General features: G+C 45.9%; 1 protein-coding gene across 4 annotated transcripts in view; it reads right to left on the reverse strand.

Annotated features, from left to right (window-relative positions):
• MRTFB (myocardin related transcription factor B) overlaps positions 1-19,245 on the reverse strand; it is a 275,157-nt gene that overhangs the window by 100,824 nt on the left and 155,088 nt on the right. For all 4 annotated transcript variants that reach the window (XM_085628295.1, XM_085628294.1, XM_085628293.1 and 1 more), the window contains one exon: positions 4,519-4,766. In XM_085628295.1, the coding sequence (XP_085484421.1) occupies positions 4,519-4,766 (248 nt within the window). The remainder of the gene's footprint in view (positions 1-4,518; positions 4,767-19,245) is intronic.

The raw sequence follows: 19,245 nt of genomic DNA on the forward strand, positions 1-19,245 counted from the left end.
GCTTGCATTATGGCTCATGGCACCCTGGCCACGCCTCTACCAGCAGTGACAGGAAAGATGGCTCTTGTTGCACTTAAATTGAAGGCTCGCCTGCTGTAGAAGAACTATCTTTAATTATACTGATGTGGGACCGGAGCTTTAGTTGTGAGTATCCATTGGTGAGTAGGTATGACACAATTTGTTAGTCATTCTTGACGTTGCACGAGGGGTGCACAGGGCAGAAATCTGAAAAGAATTAGGCTTTCATGAGCAAAGAGGTGGTATGAAAGGCTGAATGAGGTTATGCTAGTGACGGAGGAGGTGCAGAAGAAAAAGTGGAATATGAATACATATTTTTGCATTGTAATATATTATAAAATGGTATTTATATGAGGGGCACTGAAGTGCTTGTCCATGCAGGTAGCACGGAACACCACGGGAGTGTGTAGCTGGAAGTGTGTTGTCTTTGCTTTGGGCCTATATGGGAAGTGTTTCCATTCTGTTTGTGACTACCACGAGATGAGGTTAGCAAGTTATAGGACGCATCGCTTAGCAGTGCGATGGGTGAGGAAATGGGGCAGCCAAATGGTAAAGATGAGGGCATCTACTTGGCAGAGCACTAGCAGATGGTAAATATCCAGCCCACACAGCAATATAGATAAGAGGATGTTGTGGTTGGCTCACACAGGCAGCAGACAGATCAAAAGGTTGAGAAGGGATGCTTGTTGAAGGGAGAGGTAATGAAGTGACAGCGATGGATGGCTGCTGTCTTAGAGAAAGGCAGTTCAGTTTGTATGACTGTTGGCAAGATCTTCCTATTACATACATGCATTTCTAGGATTGTAGCCAAGAGGTGGAAGATATAAATAGAGCCACTGCTCACACAGAGGTCTGTGTTTAGGATATGAACAACCTTGGACACTCTTCAATCAATCTACGCAGACTCCCAGAAGCAAACGTCTTTGCTGGAGTATAAAAACGAGGAGCTAGAAAACCATTCACAGCAATCTAACCTACGAAAGCTGGGGTCCCAGAGGGATGTCAGGGCCCGCAGGTTCTTCCATGGGTTGACTATTTTATTAAGACACATGTCCTACTGGAACATTCAGGTGATTTGACCATTACACCATTCAGGAGGGGCCATCGAGCCCTGGCACAACCCATTCCAAACTCAAAATTGCCACGCACTATCTTAGTAATCGTTTTCCAGCTATCCTGTTAAAGAGCTCATATTGGCCAAGGCTATTGAGAAAAAACAGTTTTCGACACCAGAAACACCTCATTTTCCTATATTTGCTGATATGTTGGCTTCTGCAGCTCATTGCCGAAAAGACTTTGTAAAACTGCTATATCTGTTTAAGGCGCAGGGTGCTCAAGCAACTTTGCACAAAAGTCTAAGCGAAAGGTGTTGGTCAAGGGGCAGTTTCATATGTTTACTAATTTAACAGAGGCTCAGGAGCTCATGCAGAAGATCTTTAATTGATTAGGAGCATTTTCTGTGTATATCCTGATATTCTGAGCATCCAGGCTAGGCCAACGATGTTGATGATGTTGTCAGTAGATGCTCTGTGCTAGAAGTTTGAGAGTGCATGAGATGTTAGGCTACTCTTGTGGCCTAAGTGCTACTTATGGGGGAGTTGCAGGGTGTGGTGGGAGGGCCATGTGACCACAAGAGTGCAGTTCCATGGCACCCCGTGGGGTTGGTGGGGTTACAAGAATGATAGTGTGGGTGATTCTCCCCTCGCAAGGCTTGGGGGCTTTCTGGGTTATTATGGGAACGCATGGGCTGGTTGTAGGGCGTGGGGAGCACTTATATAAAAAAAGTGCAGAATCGAAACAGGACTTGAATTATTTTTGGCTATTGACATAGGAATGATTGTAATTAGCAAAAGCTGATGGAGCAATGGGTCTCATTTTCTGATCATTCGTTGTCCATCATTGTTGAAGCGTTTGAGTAGAAAGGTCTAGGTGGCAGCTGGATCGGACCCTTCTGTCTAACTAAGAGGGGATTTTAGAAATGAGAAAATTTACTGCATTACATAGTAAGAACTGCATGCTCGATGTGGTGTTCGCTGCAAGCTCTTTTGTTGGGCATCCAGCAGATCATCCTTACCTGAATCAACATTGTCAGGAATCTAGTCAAGACACCCTCCCTGCCACATGCTGGCTTTTAAGATCTAAGCTCCAGAAAATTGGTAATCGGTACAGGTTATTACGTAATCAGGGTGGCAGCCAACATGTGTAACATTTTTTAGATAAAAGCAGGCTGGTCACACACTGCAGTCTCTCGAAGGAGGACTGGCAGACTATTGCGGTAATAGGACATTAAGAGCGGCAAACTTCAAGAGTATGGCTTTCCTATCCCGCTGGATGGCTTACTATACTCCTGCAGCCCTACATTGAATGTACCCAACGATTCAGGGTCACTGTGTTCACTGTCAGCAGTAGGGGATGGGGGACTGGCTTCACATTTTTTAAACCTGCCCTATGTTGGGGCAGTTCTGGGAAAAAATCTTCTCCGCTCTTAGTCTCGAGCTCCAGGTTAATATAGACCTGAACGATTGTGTGACACTCTTCAGGTTCTTCAAAAGAGCCTGGGTTCTAGCATTAGTAAATGGGGCCTGGTGTTTATTTCAATAGCTTCCGTAATCGTTCGGTCTTTGATTTTACAGAAGTGGAAACCCCCAAGGATCCAACATATCAAGTTTGGTTTAATAAAATGCTTAGAACAAAGAAGTTTGAGGAGGCATATGCAACACGAGTCAATGGCTTAATTAGATTTAATGCATTCTGGCGGGTTTTGGATTTAGTAGAGATGGTGGGTCCTGACCCGGTAGCTACACAACCAGTGACTGCTTAAGTGTAACATTAAAGATGCAGGTGATCTGCAAGGTTTTAAAACTTGGATAGGAGGTAGGGTAAGTTTGAACCCAAACATCAATTGATGAGGTTCTCTAATTCCTCTATCTGCCTATAGAAAGCAAGGGGCCGTTGGGATGCTCTGCGTTCTGGCATTTATGATTTACGCAGGTTTGAGAAGCCGATTCTCTGTTGATTACTTCTATTTCATTTGTATTATATTTAAATCTAATCATTGAATCAACTAAGAAATTGAACAAGTAGCGTTTCAAGGAAACACAAAGGCACTTCACTGAGATTTTTAAATTATTGAGACACAATAGCACACAATGACATTTTATCTATTGAAATTTTGCATTTGACGAGACATAATGGCACTTTATTTATAGATGTTATGCACTGGATGAAACATGACAGCATTTTACTTATTGAGAAGATACATTCTGATCTTTGCTCTTTTTAATGGATCAACTGTCCTAATATTATTATTATTATTTTTTGTCTGCGTACTTTCCTATACTCATATGGGTGTATGTGTAGAAGCGTTATGATAAGCAGAGGCACGTTTCTTTAATTAACTTTCAACTTGATAGAACTTGCTTGACAATGTTTAACATACGTAGTTCCGTGACAGATTATGGTGCAAACATGCCAGGGCCGTGCTCTGATCACATTACTTGTTTACCTAGTGCCTCATGGAATTATTATAAAATTACAGGATCTTCATCTCGTTAAATATTTAAAGACAAGTAACCATTTTTGTGTGCAGACTTCAATCACGAATATAGTGATAGGATGCATCCATCCTGACACGTTTTTTAAAAACAGTTGTAAACTGTGACAGGAAAAAACACACCAGAAAAATGAACATGTCAAATGGGGAAAAAAGTCCGAACTGAATTTGCGCACGTTTCACCGAAGCAATGGCCCGTGGTATGTGCTGCTCAGGAACAGATCGCTAAGTGGGATCTCGCGAAAAGTGTTCTCACAAAATCAGTAATGAACAATGTTCTGCGACCACCTTTTAATAGGCATACGTCCTAAAACAGATGCAAACCCTTTTACTGCCCGTTTCTTTGCACCTGCACCTTACTCTAAATGATCCTATAAATTAACTGTACCCAGTAGCTCTGAGAACGCTCCAAATACCACAAATTTTACCTCTTCTAAAAACGAAGGACATACATTCATATCATTAACATTTCACAATGAACAACCTTTTATTCCATTTTGGACCAGAAAGAACACACAATTCAGCTTTCATAGTTCTCCACTGATCAATAACACACGTACAACCAAACATATGCACAAAACACCACATTAACTACTCCCCGCCTCCTCATTCCCCAACTCTAACAACCAGAAATCAGTTTCTCGAGACCAGTATGTGAATGTACTCAAACTTCAACAGCAATGACTGTCCATATAAATAGCAAAACACACCTATACAAATCGATGAAACTTAACATCTTGCCTAGACTTTATGCCAATGGTGGAAAAGGGCTAAACTATTGTCCCTTGCTGTATGCTGTAGTGGGCGGAAGAAAAATGTGAATGACACAACAACAGACCAATGGATGAATGTGGCTGGCTGAAAACACCAGTAAGTATGTAATATTTAACATATACACACACACACCAGACCTAAACATAGGCCCAAAAACACACACATTTACGTACTTAAGTGGTGCTGGGAGGATTGTCTGGTAATTATAGTGTTGCTGTTGTTGGCTCAGGATCTGGAGCTGCAGGAAGAGTTGCTGCTGCTGCAGCAAGCGGGCATAGTTTGAGTCCATCTCAGGTTCGTTCTTTTCGCACTTCTGGTCTGGTGGTATATATTGGTGATACTTCAGTTTCTTGACCCGCGGCTTTGGTTCCTTTGACTTCTTGCTTCGGTGCTTTTCATTTGGGTTCTTGGGCTGACTTTGCTAGTATGGGAAAGATAAAGAAAGATAAAGCAAAACACGATAATAGAAAAAACGTGCAGCTACATGGTACGTAAAAAAAATTTTTTTATAGAGATTGATGCCAAACCGATACTACTAAACATTATAACGAGAGATTGTGTGGGTATATCTAAACCGATACTTTTGTTTGTCAATACAGTGCAAGGCATTCTTTAACCCCTTCAGCGCGGCGCGGATTTCCGCGCCACGCTGAAGGTTCCGTGCGCGGGCGGGGCCATGACGGAACGGTTCCGTCATGCGCACAGCGCAACCGACGTGCATGACGGAACCGTTCCGTCATGCGCGTCGAAGGGGTTAAGCAATAAGCAGTACCACATTCACAGGCGACAGTCCTGGTTACCATTGAGAGCTATGCTACTGTCTACTACAGAACCTCCTGGTGGAGTGATCTCCTGGCAATAACTCAGCCAGATGAACAGGATACCCCTCGGGGTAGCTGTGCGCCTTACAAATTCAAATAACATAACATTTATTTTTCCAAGCGGTCCTGATTTGTATGTGGGCCTACCCCATGGAAAGGAGTGAGGAGATTAACTGTCCCTTACGGCCAGTGGAGTGATACACTTTGTCATTTGGGTGAAAAAGGTAAGGCAGAACAGCCATTTTACTCGTCATAACTTGGACGAAGTTATTGGGGTACAATGCAGGATCTTTGAGTTACTACCTCGGCTATGGTGGACTTTTGTCGTCCTGTACACCGGTGGGTCTAGCATTGCTTGAAGAGCCAAAGCGCGAGCCAAGTCCTCAAAAGAGATGGCAAACTAACCATGAAACAAACATCAACATCAATTAAAAATGTGATAAAGGCACTTCCAATTCCAAAAAGGTTATTTCTTCTGCCTCTCAGCTTCAGTTTAGGACATCAGATTATATGACTGAATTGATTCATAGTTATAAAAGCGGTTAGCAGTTTTTGTCTTTTAAAAATGAGCCTAGGAGGGAAAGTGACTGACAAGCTAGGCCCGGCTCTACTCTGGCTCACCACTCCGTTGGGAGCATGAGCGGAGCCACAGCCAAAAATTCAGCCCAAGCCATGTTCAAGTTGGCAAAAATGGCGAGGTGAGTAGTAAATCAGTCCTGATGTTTTTGCCAACCTACTGAAAGGAGGAGGTAGCTGTATGCATTCCGTCACTGGCCTAATGTTAATGACATGTCATTGACATTTATAACCTGCTGCAGTAGACAGTACATTTACCCTGTGGGTATCAAGAAAGCGCCCAGAGTGGCTGACTCCAGAGCACGGGGCTCACGGTTCAGCATCATGTGACTCTGGGTAATAGCTCACTTAATCTCCCCAATGGCCCCCAAGCGCCTGGATACCCTTAAGGGGGGGTAATTGTGCACTTTACAAATGTGGTATTATTATTGTCTTTAATTTCTGAATCAAATGGACAGAATCCCCTGATAGTGGTGGGTATCTGTGTGGGTGTTCGTTTCAATTCTTTCTCATTCTAGGACTCTGTTTTTTATGTTTCACTTACCAGGCAAGAAAGAGCTATTGTGAACTTCCATTGGCTTACAGCCTGCCCATTGCTTAATGTTAGTTTGCTTTATTGGCACTCATTTGTTGCTCCATCTGCAATGGCTTGCCTTACTTTTCTTTTGTTTGTTCCTGCCCTGAAGCATAGTCTCTTTACCATCCATTTTATTGGCTGTCTTTGATCCTTCTACTGCTCCTATTTCTTATTACTTTTTTCTTTTTCATTCAGCACTCCATGACGGTGCATGTGTTTTCTAGCTCTCTCCATAGTATGCTTTCCTCCCCTCAAATCTAACCATCCACGCTGTGCTGCTCCCTATCCCTCTCAGCATGTCGGTAAAAGTACAGCAACAGGGATATTTTTGTTGTGGTATGACTGAATTACTGAAAAGCAATTGGTATGGGTTGTTTTTGTTATCTCCTGCATTCCACATATTGGGAAGAGGTGTGGAGCTGCGGCCAGGGCAGCTGACGCTGGAATCTGGGGCTCACGGTTCGATCCCCGGCACTGGGGGCAGGTGAGCCCAGCACCATGTGACTCTGGGCAATATCTTGCTTAATCTTCCTGATGGCCCCCAGCCTTCGGGTAGTTGTTCGCGCTTTACAAATACTGGATTTATTTTATACTGTAGGAAAGCAGCCTTGGCACACAAAGGCTTTTAAGGTCCGGGGAGAAGGGCCATCTGCTGCCCTCCCTCATCAGGCATATGGGGTATAATGTGTACTTTACATGACACTTCTTCTGGTGGCCCATAAATCTGCTTCCTTAGCTACTAAAAGGACCAAATGGCTGAATAATGTGAAAAGTAAATTAGGCCTGGCAAAGGTTTTCCTTTACAATCTGACACTTCCTTATTCTTTTTTAATTCTGTTGAAAGTTTCCTGGACGAAAAAGTATTTGAAAAACTAACCAGTCCATTTATAAAGATAGAAAACATTGAATTCAATTTAAAGTTGGGAGATACCATATGTTTGGTTTTCACTCCAGTATTTTGTAATGTTTTTACTTTTACTTTTTTAAAACAATACTTTACAGAGACAAAAAGATACACCCAACAGCTCAGCACCCACATAAAGACATGACCTATTATCTTTGCTAACAGTTGTTTGATTATCTTTGCTTCAGAAGGGTCTCTTCTAATCACATCCATGCTTACGCATGCTGTAAATGTTTGGTTCTCTTTCCTCATTGTTGCTCAATGTCACTCGTGGGAGTAAGGCACTGCCCACCATGGAAACAAATAAAAGGAACATAGAAATGTAACCTACCTACCCACACAGTTCCATTGCACCTAAAGAGGGCCTATTAAATCTATGACTGGTCACTTATTAACATGCGTTGAATACACTCTGTTCCCATCACTGACCTCGCGAGAAAAATAGACGGTGCCTATCCATCTGCAAGCCAGCGACAAACAATGCACTTATAACAGTTCCCATCATACCCTCGACTTTCAAGGGCACTGCTGCTCAATCGATCACATCCATGTGGGTATAGAACAGTGTAGGGCCAACTCTGAATTGAGCCTGACTCATGCATCCGGATTCACAATACACTACAGAGATGTGCATCAACAATGACATGATCAAGGCCACAGGTTTCAACTCTCCAGGTAAAAAGAAGGCCTTCATAACTAAATGAATGAATTCTGATGAATGGCATCCAAAGAAGTATTAGTCATTAAGCTGTCAAGGGTAATAACAGTTTTTAAAGACCCCGAATCCAAGTTATAGTTGTAGGCAGTCGAGGGTCTACAATGAGGGAGAGGCCCGTTAGCAACGGTTATAGCCAGAGGCAGAAGAGGTTTAGACTATTCCACCAAATGAGGGTGGAATGTTCTAACATAGAAAGGGGGAATCAGAGAGACAAACACTGGAACGCTGGAGTGGAAGGTCAACGCCAGCAATTATAGGCCATGAGATACTCTATTGTTTCAATGGAGCTCTCACAAATCCAATGTTCTAACATAGCATTATGGACTGCAGCCGAGGGCTGTACCAGTTCTTGAAGGCACTCTACCCAAATGGTAGATATGCCCTCACCCACTGAGGCTAGAATACTGTAAAATAAGGAGAAACAAACAAAAAGAAAAGAACTGGAATGTTGGAGGAGAAGGTCTATACCAGGCGTTGTTGGCTCTTTGCCATTCTGTTATCTACAAAGGACCTCACAATAGTCCAATAATATTGAGTTATTTTTTTATGAAGCACTTTATAGAGTACTTCTGCTGTTTCAGAGTACTGTAAACTACAGCTAAGTTAGGGCAATTTTTAATGGGGATCAGTTTACCCACCTCAGAAAATGCTCTTGTGGGCTGGGAGCAGAGTTGTGTTCTATTTCTCTGCCCGCACTTATGCAGACAGAGAAACAGGAAATATAATGCTCCCACCTGGAAGGAGCAGCGTAGATGCAGCTGCTCCTTTCAGATGGGAACAATGGTGCACCATTTGGGAAATGGCTGGAGCCGAGGGGCCCTGGGGCTCCCCCCCAGTCCCAAACGTGTTAGTCGGTAGGCACCCTGATGCAGCCCCCAGGGGACGTGCCGCCGTGGTCAATATTGGATTGGAGAGGGGGCCCCACGGTTTAAAAAAGGTACTTGGGGAATACGGTCCTTGGGGCCCAGAGTGGGTTTTTCGAGCACAGGGATGGGAGCCATGTGCCCCCACCTCCCTTTATTAATTACCTGTCCCCAGGCAATGGGGTCCCCGGAGCCTAATAAGACATGGGGAAGGGTGCAGCATGCATTTCCTTTTTGTATTAAATTTGGCTCCAGGGGATTGAGTCCCCTGAAGCCAAAAAGGCGCGGGGGAGGAGCTGCACGCCTTACTCCTCTTTTTACTTTGCTTTGGCCCCTCCCCTTTTATTATTGGTTTGGACCAGAGGGAAGAGATCCTGGGGCCTAATAAGGCTCGGGAGGGTGGGTGCACACCAGCCTCCCTTACATGTTGGTCCCAGGGGTGTGTTCCCCAGGGCCTATGAAGGCTCAGGAAGGGGCTATGCATGCCCTCCTCCCCTGTTTAATCGTATTTGGCCTCATGGGATAGGGCCCCCTCCCCTTTTTATGGGAACTGTCCTTAGGGCCTATTAAGGGATGGGGAGGGGGCTGCACACTCCCCCTCCCAACAATATATATGTTTTGACCCCAGGAGACAGGCTCCCTGGGACCGAAAGGAAAACCCTATGCTGAGCACACCAAATGACATGCACGGTGTGGGGATGGCAGTATGCTGTGCGTTGGAAGCTGCAGCTGGCTACAAGATAGGCCCTGTGGCTAACCCCACACTACGAATGACCAAAGGCAGTGTGCAGCATGGGGTTGGCTGCCTGCGGGGAGTTGAATACAGGGTCTGGCTGTAAGGCAGGCCCTCGGCCAAACTCACGCAGCGTGCAATGGAAGACTGTGCGCAGCGCAAGTTTAGCTGCCTGTGGGGGCCCTGCCGCCAACCCTCTGCCGTGCATGGCCTTTGATCATGTGCAGCGCAGGGTTGGCAAAACCTATAATAATAAATTATTAATTAACATCGAAAATAACCTAGAAATTCACTAAGAAGCCCAAAGGTTAAAGTAAGGTTATAGTGAGGTGTGATAAAAAGATCTGTTTTGTTTAAAAAAATACTTTGAAATTCACTGAAAAAACCTAAAGTTAAAGTAACATTATAGTTAGGTGAAAATTTCAGTGACAACATTAATGTTATGAACAAAAAAAAAACACAAATCCACCAGTTATAGTTAGTAGAGCTAATTATAACTTGTGCCACCATCATGCACTACGTATGACCTCATGTTACATTACCCATGGCATGTTCTATGACATCATTAAAGACATCCCTGACGACATCCTAAATAGGATCACAGATGGGGACTGACAGCACCCAAAATCCCTGTGGGAGGCCAACCCCCCACATAGCATGGCCTTCGGCCGTGCAAAGTGTGCAGTTGATCTCAGTGCCTGGCCTGTGCTCAGGCCCTGTGGCAACTCCCACAGGCGGTCAAGCCCCATGAGTGCCAAGCGCACATGGACCTCCACCCCGCGTTCTTCCTTTTAAAATTTTCTTTTCAGTCCAGCAGACAGATTTCTCTTCGGACAATCTGCAGGAGTAAGTCTATTGGAAATGATCATTTGCACACGTACCTCTTCCTTCATTTGTTTTCCAAATGGAAAATACTTTTGTATGTGACATATAGCTCTAGCCTTAAAATGAGGGGTTTTCTGGGGACTTTTCACACTCAATTGAACTCTTAACGCCTGCATTTTTACCACTAATGCTGGATATGTATTCTGGATGTCAGTTACTATTGGGAATGCTTATGAATACAACAATGATGTCACTCCATTTGCTTACCACTTTCTCAGAGTTCACTACTCTCTTACTTGCCTGGAAACACTGATGATCCAGGGCTAATACTAAAATTATGACTGTAGAAAACCTAAACAATTGTGAATTTTTTCAGAGTGGTAAGTTTTAACCATAGGCATCAATGTCTGCAACTTTTTATTTTTCTGAATCTATAGCTGTCATATGCCCTCACAGACAGCACTTTCTTTGCAACAAAGTAAACAAGCATTGGCATAGCCAATAGGTCTCGCATTTAGGACCTTATAAGTATTTAGCCATGCAACAGTTGCATAACTAAATACTTATAAGGTCCCAAAAGCGAGACCTATTGGCTATGCAAAGCGGCCCTGCGGCCGCGAAAGTTAAAGTGATCACGATCGGGATCACGATCAAACATAAAAGCGGCCGTGCGGCCGCGAAAGTGAAAGTAATTGCGGTAAAGCGCGGCGCGCGCGCCCGCGCACATGCACTGTAGCGCTAGGCTGGCCTGGTAGCACTTTTTGGAGCCCTCTCAATAAGTCTCGCCAGACCAGCGCATGCGCTGGGTCAGGCGAGACCTAAAAAGGGCCAAAGTACTAATAATCAAGGTGCATTTCAGTTGCGTTCATGTGCATGTTTTTGCACATGGACACAACCGAGAAACACCAAGACTGATGTGGTATTCTCATTCCATTACAACATGTTTCCACACCCATCTTAGGATCTGATTCCAATATTCTGACCATTTTTGGTACCCACACAAAATCAGTAATTCAAAAATATTGAGAATTCTTCTTTTCTACCAAAGAGAATCCAGAAATATTCTTAGGAAATATTAACCACACAAAGCACTACACTCTGCATTCTTCAAATGTGCCAATCTGTTCCAAGAGAATAGCCCCTTTGCAGTTGAAAGGGCGGTACAGGGGAGCTGCACAGCTGTGCGTATTATGAGTTGCCTGTTCCATGAGCGGACCGCGGCAGTACGACCTCCTGCTTCAGGGTGGCAGTGATGATGGAATTGGGGTGCGTACTCACCCCTTTCTCTTTCTCCCTGGCAGATTCCAATGTGGATCCCTTTCTCGAGGTCCCCCTTCACTGAATGATCTTCACTCTGAGGATTATGACCCTGTGTGCGGCGATCTACAGGGGAGTACTTTTCGTACCATATACCCATTTCCAGGACTGCCCACATATGGGCTGAACCCCAGTAATGGGTCCCACATATATCATGCATATGTGTGCATCCGACACATATGCAGTTGAAAAGCACACACAGGCATCGATATATTTGGTAATAGTACTCACCCCTGCTGCAAGATCTCTGCCTCGACACCACCGGCCCCGTGGTCGACTCATAATATGGGGGGCGGAAGCGGTCCTACAGTGGTTGAACAGACAAACTCGTAATAAGGCCCTAAATCTGTGTGGCCCCCACAGAATTAGGACTGTGGGCTACTTGCACTGGGCAGTTCTTCCCTTGTATACCTCAAGAGCCTAGGCCTAGGCATCCCAACTATGGAAAAATCTGAAAATGTCATGGCGGTGCCACAGTACTAAGTGACTACTCGGCATTAAAGATTGTGCAGCTCTTGAATGCAAATTAGGATCTGGAAAACACATGAAAAGCAACTTTTCTATAATGAAAGTTTGAGCACTGAGAGTCAATAAACATAAGTCCAATCCAATCCAAAAATTCTTTATTTCGGTCATATAGACCATAAAAGACACAATAAAAACATTACAGACAATAAAACATTATTAAAATACATTTGAGTAAAAACGACTCTCCCAGCAATGAATGAGTTAAAATTACATTTAAAAGATTCTTTAAAAAGTTCAAGGAGCTTCAGACAATTTTTTCCTTCTAATCAACCAAATGGCCATAAGAAATTTGGAAACAGCAAACACAATGTGGCCCAGGGTACTAGTTTTCAAAATCCTGTATGCTTGTGCATACTCTCTGAATCCCAGGTTCTTACAGATTGGCGCTATCCAATATTTTCTGGGCCTTTGGTATGCAGGGCACACAAACAAAATATGGGGGTCATCTTCCACATGGTTGTTACAGCAGGGACATATTTTGTCGCCCCCATTTGACCACTTCGAAGTGTATGAATTAATAGGTAGTGTGCTATACCTCCACTGAACATACAATTTCCTTGCCAGGATGGGAAAGATAAAATCCATAAAAGGTTCGAAAACGTAAGAATTTTTGGATTCTAAAAATTGCAGGGTTAAGGTGCCACTATTTTGAGCAGCCGTCAAATGTGCAAGGGACCTGGCTTTATAGATTTGTGCCAGAGCCTTGCGCGAAATTGCACGGCAGCCTCGTGCAGGGTCCTCCCACAGAACGCGGAGATTAATGCCAGACAGTTCGTTTTCCACGAAGGTGAGCCAGGGGATTTTACCGCTAGAATTTAAGCTCATGACATGGGTAAGATCCTCCCTATAATGATGGAGTTCGTCCGTAGACCAGAGCCTGTGCCAGAACTTCACTGGCTTTGTCACAAGCTCCTCTGCGATAGGGGGGAGACCCATGTCCATTCTCAAAGGCTGGAGTGGCGTGGCACTTGGAAGGGCTAGAAGGCGCCTTAGAAAGCTATTTTCCACTATTGATAGACCCTTCACCGTTTTATGTCCCCATAGCTCACTGCCATACATGGCCGCTGCCTTGGCCTGGGTCTTATAGGTTTCAAGGGCCGGGCTTATGGGCTTGAAGGAAGAAGTGTTAGCCACTTTCAGGATTGCACCCGAGAATTGGGATAGTTTAACCTTGGATCGTACTATCTGTCGGTCCCATGCCAAGTTTTCCTGCAATATAACCCCCAGATATGTGAAGGTGGACACCCTCTCAAGGCTAACGGTCCCCAGGGTAGGATTAGGCCTAGTTTTAGTTGGTGGGTTAAAGATCATAAACTTGGTCTTTTCTGTATTCACCTCCAACCCATGCTGGTGGCAGAAGAGACCAAAACCATCCAGGATCCTCTGGATCCCCATTGGCGATTTTGAAAGGAGGAGGGTATCATCGGCGAACATGATTGCCGGAACCCTCCTACCTGCCAAACAGGGGGCGTCGTTATCCTTGACGTTTTCCAGATGTGAGATGACATTATTGATGAATAAACAAAACAGGGTCGGTGCCAAGACACAACCCTGCCTCACACCTCGGCACACAGGAAACCTGGATGAGAGTCTACCATCCTTCCCACACCTAACTTGCGCATAGTTGTTCTCATGGAGCCTGACCAAGATGTTAAGTAGCTGGGGGGGAATACCTAACTTCTCCAACACCTCCCAGAGTTTCCTGCGCGGGACTAGGTCAAAGGCTGACCTCAGATCCACGAAGACCATGTACAATCTCCCGCCCTCGATCCTCACCATCTTCCAGTAGAGGAGAACTAGGCGGAAGATCTGGTCCATGGTCGATGTGTTTCTCCTGAAGCCAGCCTGCAAGGGACTCAAGATGTAATTTTCCTCGACCCAGTCTAATAGGTGGTTCAGAATGAGGCGCGCAAAAAGCTTTTGGGGAACATCTATCAGGCTGATAGGCCTATAATTTGCAGGACTCAAGGGGGACCCTTTCTTATAAATCGGAACTATTTCAGCCCCTAACCAGGAGAAAGGGATCGCCATACCTCCCAAGATGGCATTGAAAAGGACTAGAAAGTACGGGGCCCAAATGTCAGGGTGATATCTGAACAAATCACCGGGTAACTTGTCCAGCCCCGGTGCCTTCCCCAGCGTTAAGCCCTCTAGTGCCAGCTTCACCTCCCCCAAAGAAAATTCCAAGGCCACATCTGGCAGGCAGGGGGACTCTACCATCATCCCCTCCGGCCAGAGAGTGGATTCTTGATATAGAGACCCAAAATGAGCCTCCCAGACAGAGGGGCAATATTGGGTTCTACTGCAGACAACAAATCCCCTGTTCCATTGTTTACAAGAGCCCAAAATTTTCTAAAGTCTTTAGATTTGAGGGCTCCAGACAGGTCATGCCAGTGATTCCAATCCCACTCTGCCCTTGCGTTGGCCAGTGCTGCCTTGTACTCCCTCCTAAGGGCAGCGATCTTCACCTTATCACTACCATCTTTAATTGCAGAAAGTAGCTCAGACTTAGTTTTCCTACAAATGGAGGTATACCAAGTCGGAGCACGAGCCTTTTTCCTTCTAATAGGCAGGGCCGGGTTGAAGACATCTGCGAGGTCCCTTACTAGGGCCTGGTGAATACCAGATAGCCTCTCATTATAATCTGCGGGTCTAGGTTGGTTTATGAGGGCGTCCACCTCCTGGAACCTAGGGAGTGCTATACCATAGAGGTTTGTTAAAGCTTCTTCTTTCTCAACTATCTTCCCCCATTTCACTCGACGCCTGCTTGTGGTGAGTAATATGTCTCCCTGATCGATAGCAAGATCGGTAGTTGGCGTCCCTAAGGCAGGGGCTGGGTGCTGGATCTCCAAGGAAAGGGCATTATGGTCACTGTCTATCCTCGGGATCACTCTAAAATCTAAAACTTTAGGCCACAGGGAAATATCTATAAAAATGTAGTCCAGCCTTGACTCATGGCCCTTTTTGTTGAAGGTGCACACCGAAGGAGTGTCAGAAGGGGTGCGCCCATTACACGCCCTTAGTGCAAAATTCAGGGTGAGAGAAGTAAGTTGTACTGCCAACGGAGACCAAGCTTTGGGGTGAGGTGATGAAGAAGGAGGGACTCCCCAATGGTCATCCTCGGCAGTAAAGGCACCCTCCATTAGGCCCTCCAGGGGTTCAAAGTGGCAATTAAAATCTCCTCCCATCACTATTTTCAAGTTGCCTGTCAATTGCCCCAGAAAAGATGAGAGATCAGCCAAAGTGGGAGATTCTTTGCCCACAGCGACAGGTCGAGAGTAGACATTAACAATAGCCCACGTGCTTTTGTCAGGCCAACTGAGGAGCACACACTGTATGTCCGGTGAAAGTGTGTCCATACCAACCACCTGGCACCCAATGTGGCTCGCCACCCAGATTGCCAAACCTCCCGAGGGTCTCCCTCTCCCATTCGATCTTGCCGGGATTTCAAAAATGTCAAATCCCCTCCTAACCTGAGGCGCCCTGGCCCATGTCTCTTGAAAGAGGAGTATGTCACCTTTACTAACCAAAGTTTCCCACTCTGGGATATTCACCTTACTGGAGATGCCAGCTACATTCCAGGACAGAATGGTCAAACCTGGGCCTTGGAATTGGGGACCAACTTCACTAAGTGCAGACGGGATATCAAGTGCAGAATTACCCAAGTCACCCAAGCCAATGGTAATGGGCGGCCGAATGGGTAATTCAGCGTGCTCCACCAATTGCGTTGCAGCAGCAGATAATGTATTTGGTGGATCCTCATCTAACGCTTGAGTGCTTCCCAATGTGGTCCCTCCGTCTTTTGCAGGGGCCAGGGACCTTTTTTTATTTACGGGATCGGATGTACCTTCCCCCCTGAATGAAGACCCATAGGCAGAAATTATGGGGTATTTGCGGAATGACCCCCCTTATTGGTCAATCTACTAGGTCCAGACAGGAGAATCTATTCTGAAGGACAAGATTACCATGGACAGGCAGTGAATTATACTTGGGTCTGTACCGTGAACCGTCTACGGCAAAGCCCACTCTAGTCCAACTCTGTTCCCTCCCCACTCCTAAATTGGAAACATTTAAATAGAAATGCGAGAGGGACACTACGTCTATGTTGGATTTATCCGGCCTTACCAACCAGTTGCAAATGTACGGAGCAACTAGTGGGCTTTTAAAGCTAATTATGATACAGTCCCCTGGCCTATTTTTGGGGGTAGTTCCAATCCATGGGATCCTTCTGACCATCAGCACATCACCTTTGATGTTAGAAGGGAGGGGCCTGTTAATATTCAGCCAGCTAATTACTTTATTACGAAGTGAGTCCTGTGGCTCTCTGATGCCACCAGTGAGCTCAGGAACTCCCACCATAATCGCTGTATAAGGCACAGCCTCGGGGGGCAAATTAACCGCCCTACGTCTACTATTAGGACTCATGGGGCGATCAGTATAATCATTATTGGCTCGCCCCCCACTCGTTGGGAGGGATGGTGTTGGTTGTTTAGATCTTCTAGGTGCCGGAACAGGGGACCTAGACAGTTGTAAAGGGAGCAATGGGGGAGCATGGCTACTTGTAGCACTATCTTGTGCCCCGACCCGAACCTGTATGCTTGTTCCAGCAGTAGACGGTCCAGACCCTGCAGAATCCAGGGGAGCCGTTTGTGCACCTGGACCCAACCCCCTGCTAGGACTGATCCTATTATGTGCATCTTCTAAAGCCTTAAGTCTATCAACTATGGAATCCAATTTTGCAGACAGAGGCTCCAACATGCTCCTAAGGATATCCCTAAAAGAGCCAATCAGAGCCTCTGCTGCATTTGGAGGATTTCCTCCGAATACAAACGGGGCAGAACACCCAGGTACCACTTTAACTAATGGCGGATCTGAATGATCACAGCCAATTCCTGGGGAGATAACCACGGGAGAAGCCGGAATGGCAGAGCTAGCATCTAATATTGGGTTAATTTTATCTACTTTGGCCCTTTTTGCCCCTCTTAGTTTCCTTAACCTTTTCCTTTTTGAAGGGTGGTAGACTCTCCTGCCTACGGGATCAGTTGGCGCTGCAACCTGCCCTTCATCCTGCATTTCAGACATTTCCGCACAATTAATATGCGGAATGGACTCCACCACCCCCGAGGGACACAGAGACTCACTATCCCTCAGTAGATTGGAAGGGGTCCTAAGTTGTTGGAGGACTGTCTCGATTGTCTGGTCAATACTATCCATGAGAGATAGATGGGTGGCATCAAAAGGTGTTGGAGTACTAATATCAATGGATGAAGAGTCCGAGGGGACCATTGATACTGACACATTTTCCACACTTGCCTCAGGGAGAATGACTGGTGGTGTGCGGCCTTTGCTAGCCGCAGCACTAGTCTTAGGAAAGAATTTGTCCAATGTGCTAGAGCACTGTTGGGCAGCCTTACTCCTGGATACTCTAGTGGCCATGGCGGGCGGGACAGTCAGAGCCACAGGCTAATGGAGTATAAAAAAGAGCCTTGGGATGATGACAACGTTAGAGAGGGGGCCCGGTCCGGTCTCTGCCGGCCTCTAACGGCCTAAAACGGCCCGCTCTTTGCCCGGTCTTCGCCCGCGCTGCGAATTCGCGTGGACTGAACTAAGTAGTGAAGGGGGCGGGGCTGCCGGAAGAGGAACAGGTGAGCTGGATGAACGGAGCGGAATGCTCCCAGGTCCTCGCAGTCCCGGTGAGTTTGGCAGTTCAAGGGCCCCACAAGCAGCGTAGCGTCCTGTGCAGAGAGAGCAAAAGGAAGACCCAACCTTCAGCGCGCCAGCCGAGCCTTTAAGTAGTGGTAGTGATGAAGCCTGCGAGCGGCTCCCGCGCAGCGGGGGCCGCGAGGCGTGGCGTCGGACTGATCAGCGGGAAGAGGAACAGGTGAGCTGGATGAACGGAGCGGAATGCTCCCAGGTCCTCGCAGTCCCGGTGAGTTTGGCAGTTCAAGGGCCCCACAAGCAGCGTAGCGTCCCAGAGTCTGTGTACCATTGCAATGTAAAACTCTTAGTTTCTTTTGACAAAGTCGGTCATGTGAGTTTACAACTTGCTTCTGGCCAGAAGACACAGCCCTGTCTGTCTCCCCTCTCCAGGGCAAAGCTTCGGGCCGGAAAGCGCCCCTCTGGCTGCGAGCAAAGTTCCAGGGACTGCTCTTCCGACTGGGCTGCTATATTCAGAGGAACTCAAGTGTGATAGACTCTGGATTACTGCCACCTGAACGCCCCCAAATGCGAATTAACACATTGTATCCTTAATCACGCTCATATAACCCCTCTGGAGACCTCAGAGGACCGTTATCACTACTGTCCTGTGAAGGCTAAAGCGAGTCCAAAATTATGTCATCACAATGCGTTTCTTGAAATAGCATGCTAATTGAAGACAAGTTGGCCTGGTTTTGGGTGCTGGAAGCTGTTGGGCTGGCATCTTTAGAATTCCTGCCATATAACTTCTATGGTTACCAAGCATTTTACTAAAAAGCTTGTATATGTGAGCAAAACAATAAAAATACTTGGACATTAGGGGCCAGATTTATCATTCTTTCACACTGCACAATGCAAGCCACCTTGCGCTGGATGAAAGGAAAAAGGCAGGAATGCATCGTATTTGTCATTATGCAGCGGACTCCTGCCCTTTCCTAGCACTGGCGCACTTTTGGCTCTCAAGCACAAACGCAGGCACCCTTGTGCTGTGGTGCAAATGTGCCTGTGTTGCAGGCAGGATTGTGTTTGTGCAGGAAGAGACACCTTCCAGCACAAAACAATCCTGAGCTACATTTTCTTCTTTCTATGTGTGCTGCAGAATGTACCACACATAGAAAGAGGAACAAGCACTTGCAGTGCAATAGGTCTCGCATTACTGAATGCTTGAGATATTGTCATTGCATTAATATTTGCAACGCCAATAGCTCAAACTTTTAGTAATGCAAGACCTATTGCATGCAAATGGTTTTTATATTAGCTGCATGGCGTGAGAAAGGAAGAGAAGGAAGTTGGACCGCCATGCCGAAGAAAAGAAAGGTGCAGCCGCCATTGTTAGAGTTG

Source organism: Triturus cristatus, chromosome 10 (assembly GCF_964204655.1).
Source record: "Triturus cristatus chromosome 10, aTriCri1.1, whole genome shotgun sequence".
NCBI classification, from domain to species: Eukaryota; Metazoa; Chordata; class Amphibia; order Caudata; family Salamandridae; genus Triturus; species Triturus cristatus.